Source organism: Gorilla gorilla, chromosome 7, assembly GCF_029281585.2.
Source record: "Gorilla gorilla gorilla isolate KB3781 chromosome 7, NHGRI_mGorGor1-v2.1_pri, whole genome shotgun sequence".
NCBI lineage: Eukaryota > Metazoa > Chordata > Mammalia > Primates > Hominidae > Gorilla > Gorilla gorilla.
The window spans coordinates 21884508-21900795 of NC_073231.2; the positions used below are offsets into that span (position 1 = coordinate 21884508).

At 38.8% G+C, this 16288-nt stretch overlaps 1 protein-coding gene and 1 long non-coding RNA gene across 11 annotated transcripts in view; one reads left to right on the forward strand and one right to left on the reverse strand.

Moving 5' to 3' along the window:
* MTUS1 (microtubule associated scaffold protein 1) overlaps nt 1-16288 on the reverse strand; it is a 161371-nt gene that overhangs the window by 47520 nt on the left and 97563 nt on the right. Inside the window, exon 1 of one of the 10 annotated variants that reach the window (XM_004046700.5) lies at nt 6666-7167. The exons of the other annotated variants lie outside the window; for them this stretch is intronic. Within the exon in view, the coding sequence (XP_004046748.1) occupies nt 6666-6786 (121 nt within the window). The 5' untranslated portion in view covers nt 6787-7167. Of the gene's footprint in view, nt 1-6665; nt 7168-16288 lie in introns of those variants that run through there. 10 annotated transcript variants of the gene reach the window in all.
* LOC129524183 (uncharacterized) overlaps nt 1766-16288 on the forward strand; it is a 71743-nt gene continuing 57220 nt past the window's right edge. The window contains exon 1 of the long non-coding RNA XR_008667898.2: nt 1766-1878. This is a non-coding gene — a long non-coding RNA (uncharacterized lncRNA). The remainder of the gene's footprint in view (nt 1879-16288) is intronic.

Consider the following 16288-nt stretch of genomic DNA (forward strand, 5'->3'; position numbering starts at 1 on the left):
AATAGCCAATTAAAACATTAAACATTAGAAATATTTATAATACAAACAATAAATAAAAAGAGAACATCATTCTCAAAATACTAAACTGTCGACAAGCAATTTGGAAGAAACGTGCCTAGGACTCAGGTCACCAGGGAGAAAAAAGGCAAATCTCTCACCCAAAAAGAAAGCTCTATTAGTCTTAATTTTCCACAGAGCCACATAATTGCTGATGTTTATAAAAAGGACCCTCGTGTACTAAAATGACCCAAAGTATTGCCTAAGATAAATACAGAAATATGATATTCAATATTAGATACCTTTAAAATCACACCTGTTGTGTTTCTAAGAAAATAATATGCATATACTATTAATAAAATATTATTCTTAGCTCTGAAAGAGGCTTTAAAGCTCATAAAAAGCATCATAATATATATTAATTTATAGGGTAATTATCTATTAATTAACCAGAATAAATTGTTCTAATGAAACAAGTATTTACTTATATACAGCTTGCCATATTCCTCCAGTGTCTCTTGATGAAAAACACTGCTATCCTTCCCATTCTGAATGCAACTCCAAACCGTAATTTATTACTTACTTTCCATTTTTGTGTAAAAGTAGATACTACATTAAAACATAATTTAGTGTAGTAAAACTCTACTTATCTGAAACTTGTCAAATTAGGACATACTGTCCCTTTCAACATCTCACTTTTAAAAACTTATCAAAATCTTACCTATTGTGAGCAAAACTTGCCATTCAACACTTTATTGTCTTCTTCAGTTGAAAGCTGTAACTACAAAAGGGCAGATATTCATGTAACGGCAAAGCTACAGCTCTAAAACCGCCACAGCTACCAAAGCTTGGAATCAATCCACGACAAAACGTTTTCAGCATCATGCCATTCATAACACCAGTTCTTAGCAAATGCTTGTCTATGTGGCAAGAGGCCAGCAAAATCTTTCATGCCTGCTTTCAAGGAGACTGAAAGGAAGAATCTGGATTCACAGTCAGATAACTAAGGGGCAGTGAAAGACTACATCTCTCGTTCTTCTTCATCTTGGTCCTTTTGATTTCTTCTACATTCTACAAATCCCTGAATTTTACCTTTTCATACGCAAATTCTAATATATGTGGTTTTTTTAATGGAAGCTTTCTAATATGGCTTCATTGATGTCTACATTTTGTAGTACGAAAAACACAAGAGAAATTGAAGTTTACTTACTGTCACCTTAACAGTACATGAATAAATGCCCTCCTAATCCATAACACATCCATAAATGCGCTAATAACATATTAAGCATACAAAAGCCACATTTAAAGTTGAACACATTCTTCCCAATGTATTTTATAACTGAAAATTCATTCAAGAGATCAAAAATCAAATGTTAAGACTTACGTCCAAACGACAAAACAACTTGAAAGTTTAATGGAACCATTACACACAGGTAATCAATGCCCCTCCAAAACGCATAGAATAGAGAAAAAATAGCAAGGCCTGTTGCAAGATCCAACTTGTTAAATAATACACTCCCCTCATTTATAATCAGCCAACATCCGCTTGAGAAATACCTGTTCTGCCTTCTCTGTGGCAGATATTCCAATAGAGCTCTCATAACATTTTATACCTGTCTGTGGGACAGAGACTAGAGAAGTCACATGCTCTATTTCCCAGCCTCCCTTCCAGGTCGAGTCATGTGACTAAGACCCGGCCAATGAGATGGAAGCTTAAGCGACCTGGCACCACCCCTTCCTCATTTCTTTTTCTTCCTTCCTGGAGCAGCTACTGTGAGATCATGAGGCAACAATCATGAAGACACGGCTAAAAAGACAGCAGAGATGAGGATTCCTGACACGGCAGAGCCACCGAACAACCTCAAAGCTGCTTTTCTTCAGGTGAGACAAGTTGCTTCTTAGTGAAGCTGTTAATTCCATCTAAAAAGAGTCAAAAGTGAATACCAAATGCGAGAACATAATTTGATGAATTTCATCCTAATTAAACAAACACATTCACATTCTGCCTGCCTGTTACTGAACACCTCTTTACAACGGTTCTCTTCATGAACACAAAGAAGGGAAACAACAGACGGGGGTCTAATTGAGGGTGCAGGGTAGGAGGAGGGAGAGGAGCAGAAAACAGTAACTTGGGTGCTGGGCTTAATACTTGGGTGATGAAATCATCTGTACAATAAACTATTTATTGTACAAGAATCTGTACAATAAACTCTGTGACATGAGTTTACCTATATAACAAACCTTTACATGTATCCCTGAACCTAAAAGTTCAAAATAAAATAAATGGCAAAAGTAAATGGAAATATTTTGTTCTGATACTACCTCTGCCATTCCTCGATACGTACGTACACATGTTCCTCCCCTGCGCTGCAGTAATCACTTTTAATGTCACTAGCTCAGCGGAAAGAATTCTGTCTTTAGCGTACTGAATTGCCTTCACTGGAGTCAAGAAGGAAATTAACCTGTGAGGTTCAAATGGCACTCTTCATAGCAATCAATACAAGAATTTCCAGCTTCATAGAAAAACTGAATGCTAAGTGGCAGAGAATATTTCTTAGCAAAGTCTTTTCCCTCCACTAACTCATTATAAAAATAGAACTAATATGTTGAGGTAGAATTCTGAAATAGACCGAGTTTAATGCTTTGGTAAAAAGACTATTGCTGACCCTTCGCCATGTCAGTGAAGTCGTCACTGGACTTCTTAGATTTTCATCTGTGCCTAATGTCCTGCAACATCACGCACAGTTCCTGACAAATTCACTCTTTCCCTCCTCTCCCCTGTTTAAAGAGGAAAGATAACCTCGATCCAACAACACGCTTTGCCAGTGATGGATACCACCCAGTAATAATATATCAGAGTGCCCAGTGCCCTCTGTGTGGGATCAATGAGAAAGCTTATTCTGGCCGGATCTCTACAATGACCAGCCCCCGTCCCACCACATTCTATGCTCAGAAATATTACAACTCTTTTGTTTCCTTGAAGGAGCCCTTCCTCAAGCCCCTCAAGGTTTTTACATGCTGTTTTCTCTGTCGGAAGCACTTTGTTTCTTGGTAAATTCTCCATTTCCTGAGAACCCAACTTAAAAGGCACTTCTACTGGACGACCTGGATTAAAGGTACCTCCACCTGCTAAGAGCTGCTTGGGCACAAGTCCATACCCTGCATTATTAACTGGTGCTCTGTCTCCTTCTGTTAAACAGTGGGCTGTGTGAAGGCAGGGTCCATGTGGGACTTAGTCCCAGTCATACTTTCAGCACCTACCATTATGCCTGGTACACAGTACTCATCTAACGGGTACTTCTTTATGAAACGAATGAATTAATCTGTAATGTGAAAGACAGTCTAGAAGCAAGGGAAAGGCTGGAGGCACAGACCAAATACAAAGCTCTTCAGAAAGCCCAGTCAACATCTTAGGCTGGATTATACAAAACTGTTCATATTTGGCTACTTTTGACTTATTATACAAAAGTGTTCATATTTGGCCACTTTTTACTTATTAATTTTTTGTGTGTGGTTTTTTAAATAGAGACAGGGTCTCATTAACTCTCCAGGGCTGGTCTCAAACTCCTAGCCTTAAGTGATTCTCTTCCCTTGGCCTCCCAAAGTACTGGGATTATAGGTGTGAGCCACTGGCACCAGCCAGGAAGAGCAATTTCAATGCTTCAACATAATAATGCCTGAACTAGAGTAATGGCAGGTGGTAAAAACAAATCAAGATTTCAAATGATGGAGTCTCAGAGTTTTCAACCAATTGATTGTGGATACATCAGGACAAGTAATGATTCAAAGGTGGGGACTGGCCAGACATGGTAGCTCATATCTGTAATCCCAGCACTTTGGGAGGCTGAGGCAGGCGAACTGCCTGAGGTCAGGAGTTCCAGACCAGTATGGCCAACATGGTGAAACCCCATCTCTATTAAAAATACAAAGAAATGAGCCGGGTATGGTGGTGGGCACCTGTAATCCCAGCTACTCGGGAGGCTGAGGCAGGAGAATTGCTTGAACCTGGGAGGCAGAGGTTGCAGTGGGCCCAGACAGCACCAGTGCACTCCAGCCTAGGCAACAGAGCGAGACTCCATCTAAAACAAAGAAACAAAAAAACAACAAAAACCAAAGGTGGGCTTTGATGACCAGACACATGGTGTCATGAAAAGAAACAGATAATTCATGAGTATTAACTGAATTTAGGAGGTAAAAATAAGGAGACAAATCATTTAGATAAGATGAATTTCCAAGCAGAGTAATACACTGAGGGTTTTCAAATCTTCAGCCAGAAATTCACAGATTTTGAGGCTAAGGGGAACCTGGAAGTCATCTCATGTGATTGCCTTATTTTATAGCCGTGTGAGGTTAGGTGCACAGGGCTATTCACTTGGTCACTAGCAGAATCAAGGCTACAATCCAGGCCTCTTGGAATCCAGGTCAACACCACTGCACTGAGGCAACCAACACCACTTCCTTCACTAAGGATACCAACCCAAGTTACTGCTGACAGTCCATTCAGATAAGAGTCACCACGACGGCATGAATTACCCACTTGACGGATGGTTTCTCGGACGTTAAAATGACATAACATGGATAAGCCCATCAAAGATTGATATTGGGAGTCAGCAGAATTATATTCCTTACATGATTTTAAAAAGCCTCCAACACACAAAACACTTCCTCCATCCCTGCTATTCCTTGGATCTAACAAAACTACAGCAAAATTTGCAGCTGGAAAATATGTACGCCAAAAATTCTAAATAGAAGTCCCAGGTTTTAGTCCTATCTCTGGCACTTACTGTGTGCCTCTGGGCAAGCTAATTCACTTCTCTGGGCCTCAGACTTCCTGGTGTAAGACAGATTAGATCACCTCTATGTGAACTCTAGCTCAAAAAATTATGAATGCAAATAAACAGAAAATAGTTTTACCTAAGTTTAGAAAATAAAATGTGTCCAATACATCACTATCAACTAAACTCTGGTAATAGAAGCCTTGTGTCGTTTGCTTACACTGTCTTGGAAAGCTATCTGCTTCACAGCAACACTACAAACAACTTAGAATGTCTACTACTAGAGCACTGGTTAAGTAAATCATGACTTACCCAATAATGGAACGTTACAGAACTATTTTTTTTAATGAGGTAGATAAACATGTGATCACATGCAAATCTAAAATACATTAACTTTAAAAAGGTATAGAATATATAGTACGCTTTTATTTCTGTATAACAAAAAAGAATAAAAAAGACCTGCATAGATTTACATGCGACTGGAAACGTGCAAGAACACTATGCAAGCAGCTGAGAGTGGCTGTCTCCACGGAGAGCAGGCAGGGACTCTGGGTAAGAGAGAGGCTTGCCTAGGACTGCACAACCTTCCATACTGTTTGATTTTTAACTTGGAGCGTGGATTACAGTATTTTTAAAAGAACTCTTTAAAATTAAAAGCTATTTGGAGCTACTTTAGATCAGACAAATTATTGCAAATATAGGGCACCCTTTGTTATTTTTCCCCCCTATTAATTTGTTCAGCTGGAAGGGCTGCAGCGGCCCTGAGCTGGGAGAGGAGGGCCACTGCTGACCTCCTCCTCGCTGCCTCCCCCATTTACCGTCAGCTCAGACTGAAAGGGAGAGGCTGGCAAAATCAAATGACAGGTCAAGGGGAGTTATGAAACACGAGAGAGAGGTGCTGGAAAAAATGAGAATTCTCCCACAGAGAAGGGAGATGCCTCTGGGAAAACTAAAAACAGTCAGCTGAAAACAAATCACCAGGGACAGAGATGAGCCAAGTGGAAAATAAGAAACACGAGGGGTCACATGCACATGAAGCAGAAAAAAAAATCTATTTACATCCTCATCAAACATTCCTGTGACACCTAACGCTATTCAGCCCAAAACAAATATAAAAGCACCCCAGCTAACATATTTTACAGAATAAAATTGATTTAATTTACTGTAGCTGTAAAAATCATCTAGGACAAAAGTAGCAACGTAGGCCAACCCAATGCCCTAAAAGTGAGCAGACAGGTCACATATGCCTAAAATATATACTAAATTTATTTTCATCTTAGGCACAGAAAATAATAAGCAGATACAAACATAAACCTCAGGGGAAGTATTTTGAGACTGCACACACTTTTATTACGAAGATTGGAAAACTAGATTTGTGATTCACTTACTACTTCCCCATAACCATTAGGATGTTTTCTGTCAGAAGTGTTCAGTATACAGAACTCTTTTAGCATATTAAAATTAACTGTCAAATCTGACTGAGCAACTATCCAATGAAAAACGATGGGAACCTTCTCATCTACACAGGCGAACAGGAAATATTCTTCTAAATTTACCTGTGTCCTATTTCCCAAACACTGGAAGTAAAATATAATTTAACAGGTGCTGATTTTCACACATTTGGCTGGTGATGGAGAAAAGAGCTAGGGAACACCAAGGCAACAATTCTGTCTTCCATCAACACAAACAACACAATCTGCTGCCAAAAGTAAAAGTACTATGCACTTGTGCTGAAGCAACAGAAAACAATTTTTAAATTAAGCCTCATCTCTCATTGGAGAGAGCTTTTTTTCTCCAATTATCTGTCTCCTTGGAAAAACCTCTGATAAACATTTGCAAATTAATGAAGACACCCCCCGTGCAACACTAAACAGAGATCTATGCGAGACAGACCTGTGTGGAAAACAACAGTGCTTCTCCTAAACCCTGAAGGAAGTCGAAGGTTTCGAAGCAATCCTTTGGCCGTCAGTCGTACGTGAATGGTGGATAAGGAGAATTTGGGAGACAACAACATGTCTTCGGAGCAGGTGGCGAGATTTCACAGAAGAGGCAATTTCCATGGACTGTCACATACTGTCTTTTTAAACTCAGTACTCTTCAAGGCCAAGAAATACAGTCAGAGGAAAGATGCCTACACAGCAAATGTCATTCCACCAGAGAGGCATAGAAGAAAAAAATCCCCCAGGGCTGGCCAAGTGTTTCTGGCTTCCGTTTTCACTTTCAGATGTTGCCAAAATGATGCTCTTCCTCTGAATACAATCTCCCTCCCGCAGGTCTAGAAGCTGCCTCTGAACCACATCACACTGTGCATGCTCGTGGAGTTGTTATGGTTTTCATCCGAGACGGTAAAGGGGAGGAGAAAGTGGGTGATCTCAGGAGCTTTACAGAACAACCAATAATGCCACAGATCCTGTAACCACTTGAAAGATCGCTAGGGGAAATTAACTACTTCAAGTGCCTAATGTTTCTTTCATAATTAGAAAAAAAATTAGGATTTCCTGAAAGTAAACTGTGTCCTGATTTTAACATTTTTCACTCCTTATATTCACACTGATAACATGAGCATTTTTTCTCTAGATATTTTACATGTAAACCTACATTTAAACCTGGTATTTTGGAAAAGTTTTTTTTTTTTTAAACTCTTCAGGCAATAAATGTTCTCAACTACAATATTTAAGAAAATTTCTATTCTAATATATTAATGACAGATTGTCAAAAGGTTAAAGTTCAACTTTAATTCCCACATGCTGAGGACCTCACAAATAATCAACAGTAAAAGATTAATACGGTTTCTCTATCAGATGTAATATCAGAGTTCCAGAAGAATAGTCCATCAGATAGGCATATTCTAAAGACTACATTTATTGCGTGAGTAATTGCATTTATAGAACATCATGTGGTCTCTTATAGTGGTCTTTCAAGACTAGGAGTGTGAGGAGGGCACAGTTATGAGTATCTTTTGCCAGTTATCTACTAATTTTTATTTCAGTAGAGTGGCTTGTAAAAGTATGTTAAAACACGATAGCAAAAACCAAAAGAACTTGAAAAACAAAGATATGGGTATAAGAATTAACAACAACAATATGCCCACTTAAGCTAATTCCATTAAACCACGAATAGCCTGAGCTCTTAACATTTTTAAAAATGTTATAAACAAAACAATGTTTTAAAAATGTCCTATGCCTGTTTCCAAGATTTCCTAGAAAATAAGACTCAGAAAGAAATGCAGAATTGTTACCATAAATAACACTATTAAGTGCTATTAAAACTAGCAGGAAGCAGTTCTTTTAGAAATTCTATAGAGTAGGGCATGAAGCAGGGAAGAGAGAGGGAGGAAGAGAAAATTTAAATAAGTTCTCTTCCCTCAAGCCCCCTCCCTCTTCACTCAAGCCCCCAACTTGCCATTTTAGAGGTTGTCAGCAAGAGAGACAGACCCAATAACCTGTCCAGGGTTCCTGTGAGAAAGATACACCTAGTTCATACACTGACGAAAAACCTGCTAAATACATTGCACCACGGCAACTGAAGCTAAATGATCAAGGAATTAAAATCAAGGCAAGCTGCTTCTAGGTGTTGCCTTTTACTTCATCCCAGTTTATTATTAAAAAACCTGAACACCTTTTCCTTCCAGATTCTACATACTAAAAATATACCAGAACCTTTTCCTCTACCTCCCAAAACCTTGTAAAAACCAAGAAACCAATCAGCATTAAAAACAAACAGAAGAACAGAGTCAAATTTTGCCATGATTAAAAACAGACATGCCACCACTCCATATAGTAGGAGGTAGTTTTTCTTTTTTTTGGTTGTGTTTGTTATTTGTTCAGTAACAGCAAATTCTAAATTATCCTTTTTTAAGTTTGTTTTTGTTTGTTTTTTGAGATGGAGTTTCACTCTTGTTGCCCAGGCTGGAGTGCAATGGCGTAGTCTCTGCTCACTGCAACCTCTGCCTCCCGGGTTCAAGTGATTTTCCTGCCTCAGCCTCCGTAGATGGCATTACAGGCGCCCGCCACCATGCCTGGCTAATTTTTGTATTTTTAGTAGAGAAGGGTTTTCACCATGTTGGCCAGGCTCGTCTCGAACTCCTGACCTCAGGTGATCCACACACCTCGGCCTCCCAAGTGCTGGGATTACAGGGGTGAGCCACCACGCCCGGCCTTAAATTATCCTTGTTAAAAGGGAAGTTCTTTAGACTCCCTAAAAGAAGAAATTACAATCTAATCACCGATTAATCAGATTCATTAACATTTTTACTTGAATTACATTAAGCTATAACCACACATATTGAAAATAAACGTTAATGATATCTCTTAACAGCAGAGCAAGAAGCTGCATGAATAAACTAAATTCAGTTCTTTCCCAAACATAGTCTGCCTCCTGGTGGCCGTGCAGCACAAGTGCACCAAAGCAAGGGAGCTGCCTTGGCAGTCCAGAAACAAATGGCCATCGCTTACAATCTTCTGCTCCAAGCACTCTCTTACACACTTTACGTTTGCTCATTTAAATAACTAGATAAGCAATTACTTTCAGGTCACAACTATTTTTATACTATATATGCCTCTGGGGGGAGCCAAGATAAAAAATTGGTTCCAAAAAATTCTTTGATTATTTGATCATCTGTTACCACTTAGGAACTCCATATTTTCTGAAATTGAACGAATGTGAGAAGTACCTAAAAAAAGCGTCTTTGTTATTTTTAAAAGTCTTAATTTAAGAGGAAAAGATAGGCATCACCGAGGACAGTAGAGGAAAAAATAAGGAAATTTTAGTGCCTAAGGTAGAACAGTTTGTAGTTGTAAAAGTTAGCTATGAGTCTTTATGGGCCGGGCACGGTGGTGAGATTACATGCCTGTAATCTCAGCACTTTGGGAGGCCAAGGCAGGTGGGATCACCTGAGGTCAGGAGTTCAAGACCAGCCTGGCCAACATGGTGAAACCCCGTCTCTACTAAAAACACAAAAAATTAGCTGGGCATGGTGACAGGGGCCTGTAATCCCAGCTACTCAGGAGGCTGAGGCAGGAGAACCGCTTGAATCCAGGAGATGGAGGTTGCAATCAGCAGAGATTGCGCCATTGCACTCAATGGGCAATAAGAGCAAAACTCAAAAAAAAAAAAAAAAAAAAAAAAGATGAGTCTTTATGAAGCAGAGCCTGTGTTAGGATGTCAGTGGAAAACAAAACCATGATTTAAAATTTTATGCAATGTAGGATCTCAACGTTAAACAAAAAGGATAAAGTATATTGGAGCAAACATGCCAGAATGTCAGCAATGCTCTGGGAGGTGGAAGAGGGAGGATTTCTGTTTTTTCTTTATTATATGTTTTTGTATTTTCCTAATTTTTTTTTCAAAAATCATGAAGCCAGAAAAAAATTGAAAAGTTTAAGTGTTAGAATAATTTTATAGAAACCCTACAAAATGAGCCGAGTTTTCATAATGACACAAAGAAAAATAAACGATGTGTAAAGTCTATACTAAGGCTTAAATAACAAAAGAGGATGACACAGAATGTTTCATAAGTCAGTATGTTGTAATATCACAGTATATTCAAACAAACAGAAATTCCACTGGTCTGCATAGAAATGTGTTTTTTTAAATCAGTGATTTAGAAAACAATGATGTCATGATTCTAGACAAGATTCTAGCATAATCTGTATAGGGGTGCTTAGATGCTACAAAATGCCTTCAATTTATCTGTTATTGTTTGTTGTTGTTAATGATCATAAGGAATGAGGAAGAAGATTAAAATGTAAACCAAGTGACTTGTGTGGAGGTTCAAGCATCTACCCAACCAATCTTCCTTAGCCTAATATGGAATATTAACCTTTATATTTATCTCCTTACTTTCCCTAACACAGCATTAATTGCAACATTTTCTTCATTTTACTCCTCATAGTCTTTAATGGAGTAAGTTCAATTCTCTATTCCAGTTGTAGAAACTTCAACTTAAGGCCCAATTTTTCCACACTATCCTCTTCCTCAGTACAAAGATAAATTGTAATTATCAAAAAATTAACACAAAGCAATTAGAAAAACAACTTCCACCCACCTGTAAGATGATAAGCTCTCAAAGAATAGTGACATTGCCTTTTATTTTGCAATAAGCAAAATAAGAGTTTAAATTAAAAGCATTAATGCTTTTAATTCACGTACAATGTTTGTTTTTAAAAAACAAAACCTCATATGTTCATTGTAGAATTTTTTTTTTGAGACGGAACCTCGGTCTGTTGCCAAGGCTGGAGTGCAGTGGCGTGATCTCGGCTCACTGCAAGCTCCACCTCTCGGGTTCAAGTGATTCTCCTGCCTCAGCCTCCTGAGTAGCTGGGACTACAGGCGCCCGCCACCACGCCTGGCTAATTTTTTTTGTATTTTTAGTAGAGACAGGGTTTCACCGTGTTAGCCAGGATGGTCTCAATCTCCTGACCTTGTGATCCGCCTGCTTTGGCCTCCTGAAGTGCTGGTATTATAGGCATAAGCCACCGTGCCAGGCCAGAATTTTTTTTTCAATTTAAATTACTTACACATCAGACTGCTCTCCAATTTGTTTTTAAACTTAATATAAGCTTAAAAAACTTATTAAACTTAAAAATTTCACACTTATCTTTCCATGGGATTAAATAAGCATTTATATTGTTATTTTAATGGCTTCAAAAATGTCTTTAAAATGTCAACGAACTTAATTCCTGTAAGGTATATAGGTTGTTTCCAATTTTCCCCCATTGTAAACAATTCTGAAAAGCAGTAAATAAGTAAATAAATTACTTTCCTAGAACCAATTCTGAAAAACAGAATTCCCAGGTGGAAGGTGTTTGCTCTCTGCTACAGCTGCTGTAATTTACCAAGGAGCTGTACATATGAGTGCTGTTTCTTATTCTTCGCCAGTACCAGGTACTACCATTAAGAAATAAGCAAGAACTGAGAGCACATTATTTTAACTCATATTTGGTAAACATTTTTCATATATTCCTTAGTCCTTCATATATTTCTTTTCTGTCCATCCACTTATTTTTCCCTTTCTGTTTAGTTTTTTTAATTGTGGCAAGAACACTTAATGAGATCTACCTTCTCAACAAAATTTTAAAAGAACAATATAATATTATTAGCTATAGGCACAATGCTGTAACAAACATCTCGAAAACTTTTTTGCCCTTGCATAACAAACCTGGTACCATTGAACATCAAGTTCCCATTTCCTGGCAACCACCACTCTACTCTGTTTCTGACTTTGAGTATGTTAGATGCCTCCTATAAGTGGAATCTTACAGTATTTGCCCCATGACTGGTTTATTTCACTTAGCATAGGGTCCTCCAACTTTATCTGTATCACAGCATATGGCAGGACTTTCTTCTTTTTAAAGGCTGCATAATACTCCATTGCACATATATGCCATATTTGCTTTATCCAATGGACACATTTAGGTTGTTCCCACATCCTGGCTATCGTAATGTGGCAATGACCATTGTTGCAGGGAGTCAGGGACCCCAAATGGAGGGACCGGCTGGAGCCATGGCAGAGGAAACATAAATTGTGACGATTTCATGGACATTTATCACGTCTCAAAAAACACTCTTATAATTTCTTACGCCTGTCCTACTTTAATCTCTTAATCCTGTTATCTTTGTAAGCTGAGGATGTACGTCACCTCAGGACCCTGTGATGATTGCATTAACTGAACAAACTGATTGCAAAATGTTTATCTGAACAATATGAAATCAGTGCACCCTGAAAATGAACAGAATAACAGCGATTTTAGGGAACAAGGGAAGACAACCATAAGGTCTGACTGCCTGTGCAGTTGGGCAGAATACAGCCATATTTTTCTTCTTGCAGAGAGCCTATAAATGGACGTGCAAGTAGGAGAGATATCGTTAAATTCTTTTCCTAGCAAGGAATATAATATTAAGACCCTAGGAAAAGAATTGCATTCCTGGGGGTAGGTCTATAAACGGCCGCTCTGGGAGTGTCTGTCCTATGCGGTGGAGATAGCTTGGCCGGATGCGGTGGCTCACGCCTGTGATCGCAGCACTTTGGGAGGCTGAGGCGGGCAGATCACGAGGTCAGGAGATCGAGACCATCCTGGTTAACATGGTGAAACCCCGTCTCTACTAGAAATGTAAAAACTTTGCCTGGCATCGTGGTGGGCGCCTGTAGTCCCAGCTAGTAGTCCCAGGCAGGAGAATGGCGTGAACCTGGGAGGCAGAGCTTGCAGTGAGCCGAGATCGCACCACTGCACCGCAGCCTGGGTGACAGAGCCAGACTCTGTCTCAAAAAAAAAAAAAAAAAAGGGACTGAGAGAGATACGCCCTGGTCTCCTAGTCTCCTGCAGTACCCTCACGCTTACTAGGATTGGGAAACACCGACCCTGGTAAATTTGAGGTCAGACCGGTTCTCTGCTCTCAAATCCTGTTTTCTGTAAAGATATTTATCAAGACAATATGTGCACTGCTGAACATAGACCCTTATCAGGAGTTTCTGATTTTGCTCTGGTCCTGTTTCCTCAGAAGCATGTAATCTTTGCTCTGCCTTTTTCCCTTTGAGGCATGTGATCTTTGTGATGTACTCCCTGTTCATACACCCTCTCCCCTTTTCAAATCCCTAATAAAATCTTGCTGGTTTCGCGGCTCAGGTGGACATCACGGACCTACCGATATGATGTCACCCCTGGAGGCCCAGCTGTAAAATTCCTCTCTTTGTACTCTTTCTCTTTATTTCTCAGACCGGCCGACACTTAGGGGAAACAAAAAGAACCTACGTTGAAATACTGGGGGCGATAGACCATGGGAATGCAAGTATCTCTTCAACATCCTGATTTCAATTATTTTGGTAAATAACGCCTTATCAGAAGTATGGTTTGCAAATGTTTTCTCCTATCTCATAGGCTGCCTTTTCATGCTATTAAATGACTGCTTTGCTCTGCAGATTTTTAATCTGATGTACTCCCACCTGTCTATTTTTGCTTTTGTTACCTGGGCTTTTGGTGTCATACCAAGAAAAATGACATGAAGTTTTGCCCCATGTTTTCTTTGAGGTGTTTTATAGTTTCAGATCTTATACTTAAGTCTTTAATCCATCTCAAGTTGATTTTTGTGTACTGTGTGAGATAAGGGTCCAATTTCATTATTTTGCCTGTGGATGACCAGTTTTCCCAGTACCATCTACAAAAAGACTATCCTTTCCCTATTGTGTATTCTTGGCACACTTGTTGAAGATTAGCTGACCGTATATGCACGGATTTATTTCCAGACTATTTTATTCCATTGGTCTATGTTTCTATCTTTGTGCCAGTACCATACTCTTTTAATTACTGTGTGTTGTAATATACTTTGAAATCAGGAACTGTGATGCCTCCAGCTTTGTTCTTTGTCAATATTGTTTTGGCTATTTGCAGTCCTTTATCATTCTATATGACTTTTGGGATTGTTTTTTCTATTTCTGTAAAAAAATGACACTGGGATTTTGATAGGCATTGCACTGAATCTGTAGATCTCTTTGGGTGGTATGTCCATTTAGCTTCTATTATAAAGTTGTCTTTATCTTGCTGATTTGACAGAGCTCTACACAGAGTATGTGCTAATATTACCTCAGTTTGTTCTTTGCTTATAAATACTGTTTCTAATGATTTTTATTCTTTTTATTTTTTTTGAGACGGAGTCTTGCTCTGTCACCCAGGCTGGAGTGCGGTGGTGCAATCTCAGCTCAGTGCAACCTCTGCCTCCTGGGTTCAACGATTCTTCTGCCTCAGCCTCATGAGTGCTGGGACTACAAGTGTGCACAACCACGTGCAGCTAATTTTTTGTATTTTTGGTAGACATGGGGTCTCAGTACGTTGCCCAAGCTGGTCTTGAACTCCTGGCCTCAAGCAATCCACCTGTCTTGGCCCCCCAAAGTGTTGGGATTACAGGCGTGAGCCACCATGCACAGCCTGTTTCTAAGGGTTTTTAAAGCTTTTGTTGTCCTAATTATTAATCATTTCTATTACACTAGTGTTCCTGGAAAGATCTTTTCTACTTAAGTCTATATTCTTAGTGTTTTAATTACTTTGTGTGTTTAAAACTAATTTATCTGAAATACTTTGTATATATGTGAAAAAGATCTAGCTCCTGCTAAAAAGGTAGTCACTATCTCAAGAAGATTTACTAAATGATCTACCTCTCCCAACCCCCAACACCAATCTGAAACAAAAATGTATCCCATATGAAAAGAGCATCTGTGTTTTAAGTATAGGGGGAAAGTTATGTTAATCATAAAACAACAGTGAAAAAACAGCCTTCTCTCTGCTCTCACCAGAAGAAACCCTGGCAGCCTCGGCATCACCTCATCAGCAGGTTTGCAACTTGCAACCACTTCCCAGCACTTCGCAAAAGAAGGCAAGAAAGCCACCCTGTTCTCCTGTGATGTCTTTACTAAGTAACTGTGGAAGGACCAGTGCATTTTCTACCTTCCAAGGCAGACACTCTGGCACCTGACAGTGATGATCTTGTGTAAAACAATCAGGGTACTGGATAAATACAGCTCTGATGCCTCTGGTATGCCAGTGGCTTTAGTGTATGGTAGAACCAAGGTAATAATAGTATTCTGTGGAATGTGTGACATCTTCCTTATCAACAGTAAGCCAAGATTTCTTTTAGAGTCAATGTCAACTACAATCTTGCAGCGTCATAACGTTTAAATAAATTACAACAGTTAGACCCCAAGAGGTTGGTTCTTGACTTTAAGCAGTCTTTCCTGCTTGCTTTAGAGATTTAAAATAATTCAACTTCCTGGAAAAGAACTCTAAAAATAAGCCACTAGAATTATAAAAACAATGTAAAAGATCGTCATCATTACCGTTCCTAGCAGCTGAATTAACTATTATTTGAGAACCTTTTATAAAACAATTCTATGATGTCAAATTATTGCCTTTCTGGGAATTATTTCCCCAATATTCCCATGTCTCCAAACGAGAAATTTGAGACTTGGAGAGGCTTAGCAACTAGCCCAAGGTCAGGACACAAATATAAAGTGGCAGGACGAAGGTTTAAACCAATATCCTGTGCCTTAAAAGTTCGTTCTCCTCCTGCTCTTCTACATTGTCTTATGAGATAATGGAATTTCTTTAATTGATAAAGGTCAAGCTAAAACAATGATGTAACATTTTAAACTATTATGTTAGTCAAAAATATTTAAAAATAATATCCAATGTTGACCCAAGGTATGATGAAGCCAGCTGTCTTTTATGTCAACCATGGTATAAACTGACATGAAGCTTTTGGAAAACAATTTGGCTATGTGAGTAAAGTGACTGTAAATGGGTACATATTGTGATTTCCTGATACTAATTTTAAGAATCCATCACAAGAAATTGAAAGTTGAAAGTGCTAATTGTATAGATGTTCATCATAGAATCATTTACGAATGTGATACAGAAGCACCCTAAATATTCAAAAGTAGTTAAATGTTACTGTATCTGCTAAATGTAAAAGTGATTACTATATGTTAAATGACAAAGCAGGATATATACTTACCTAAATTTCATTTA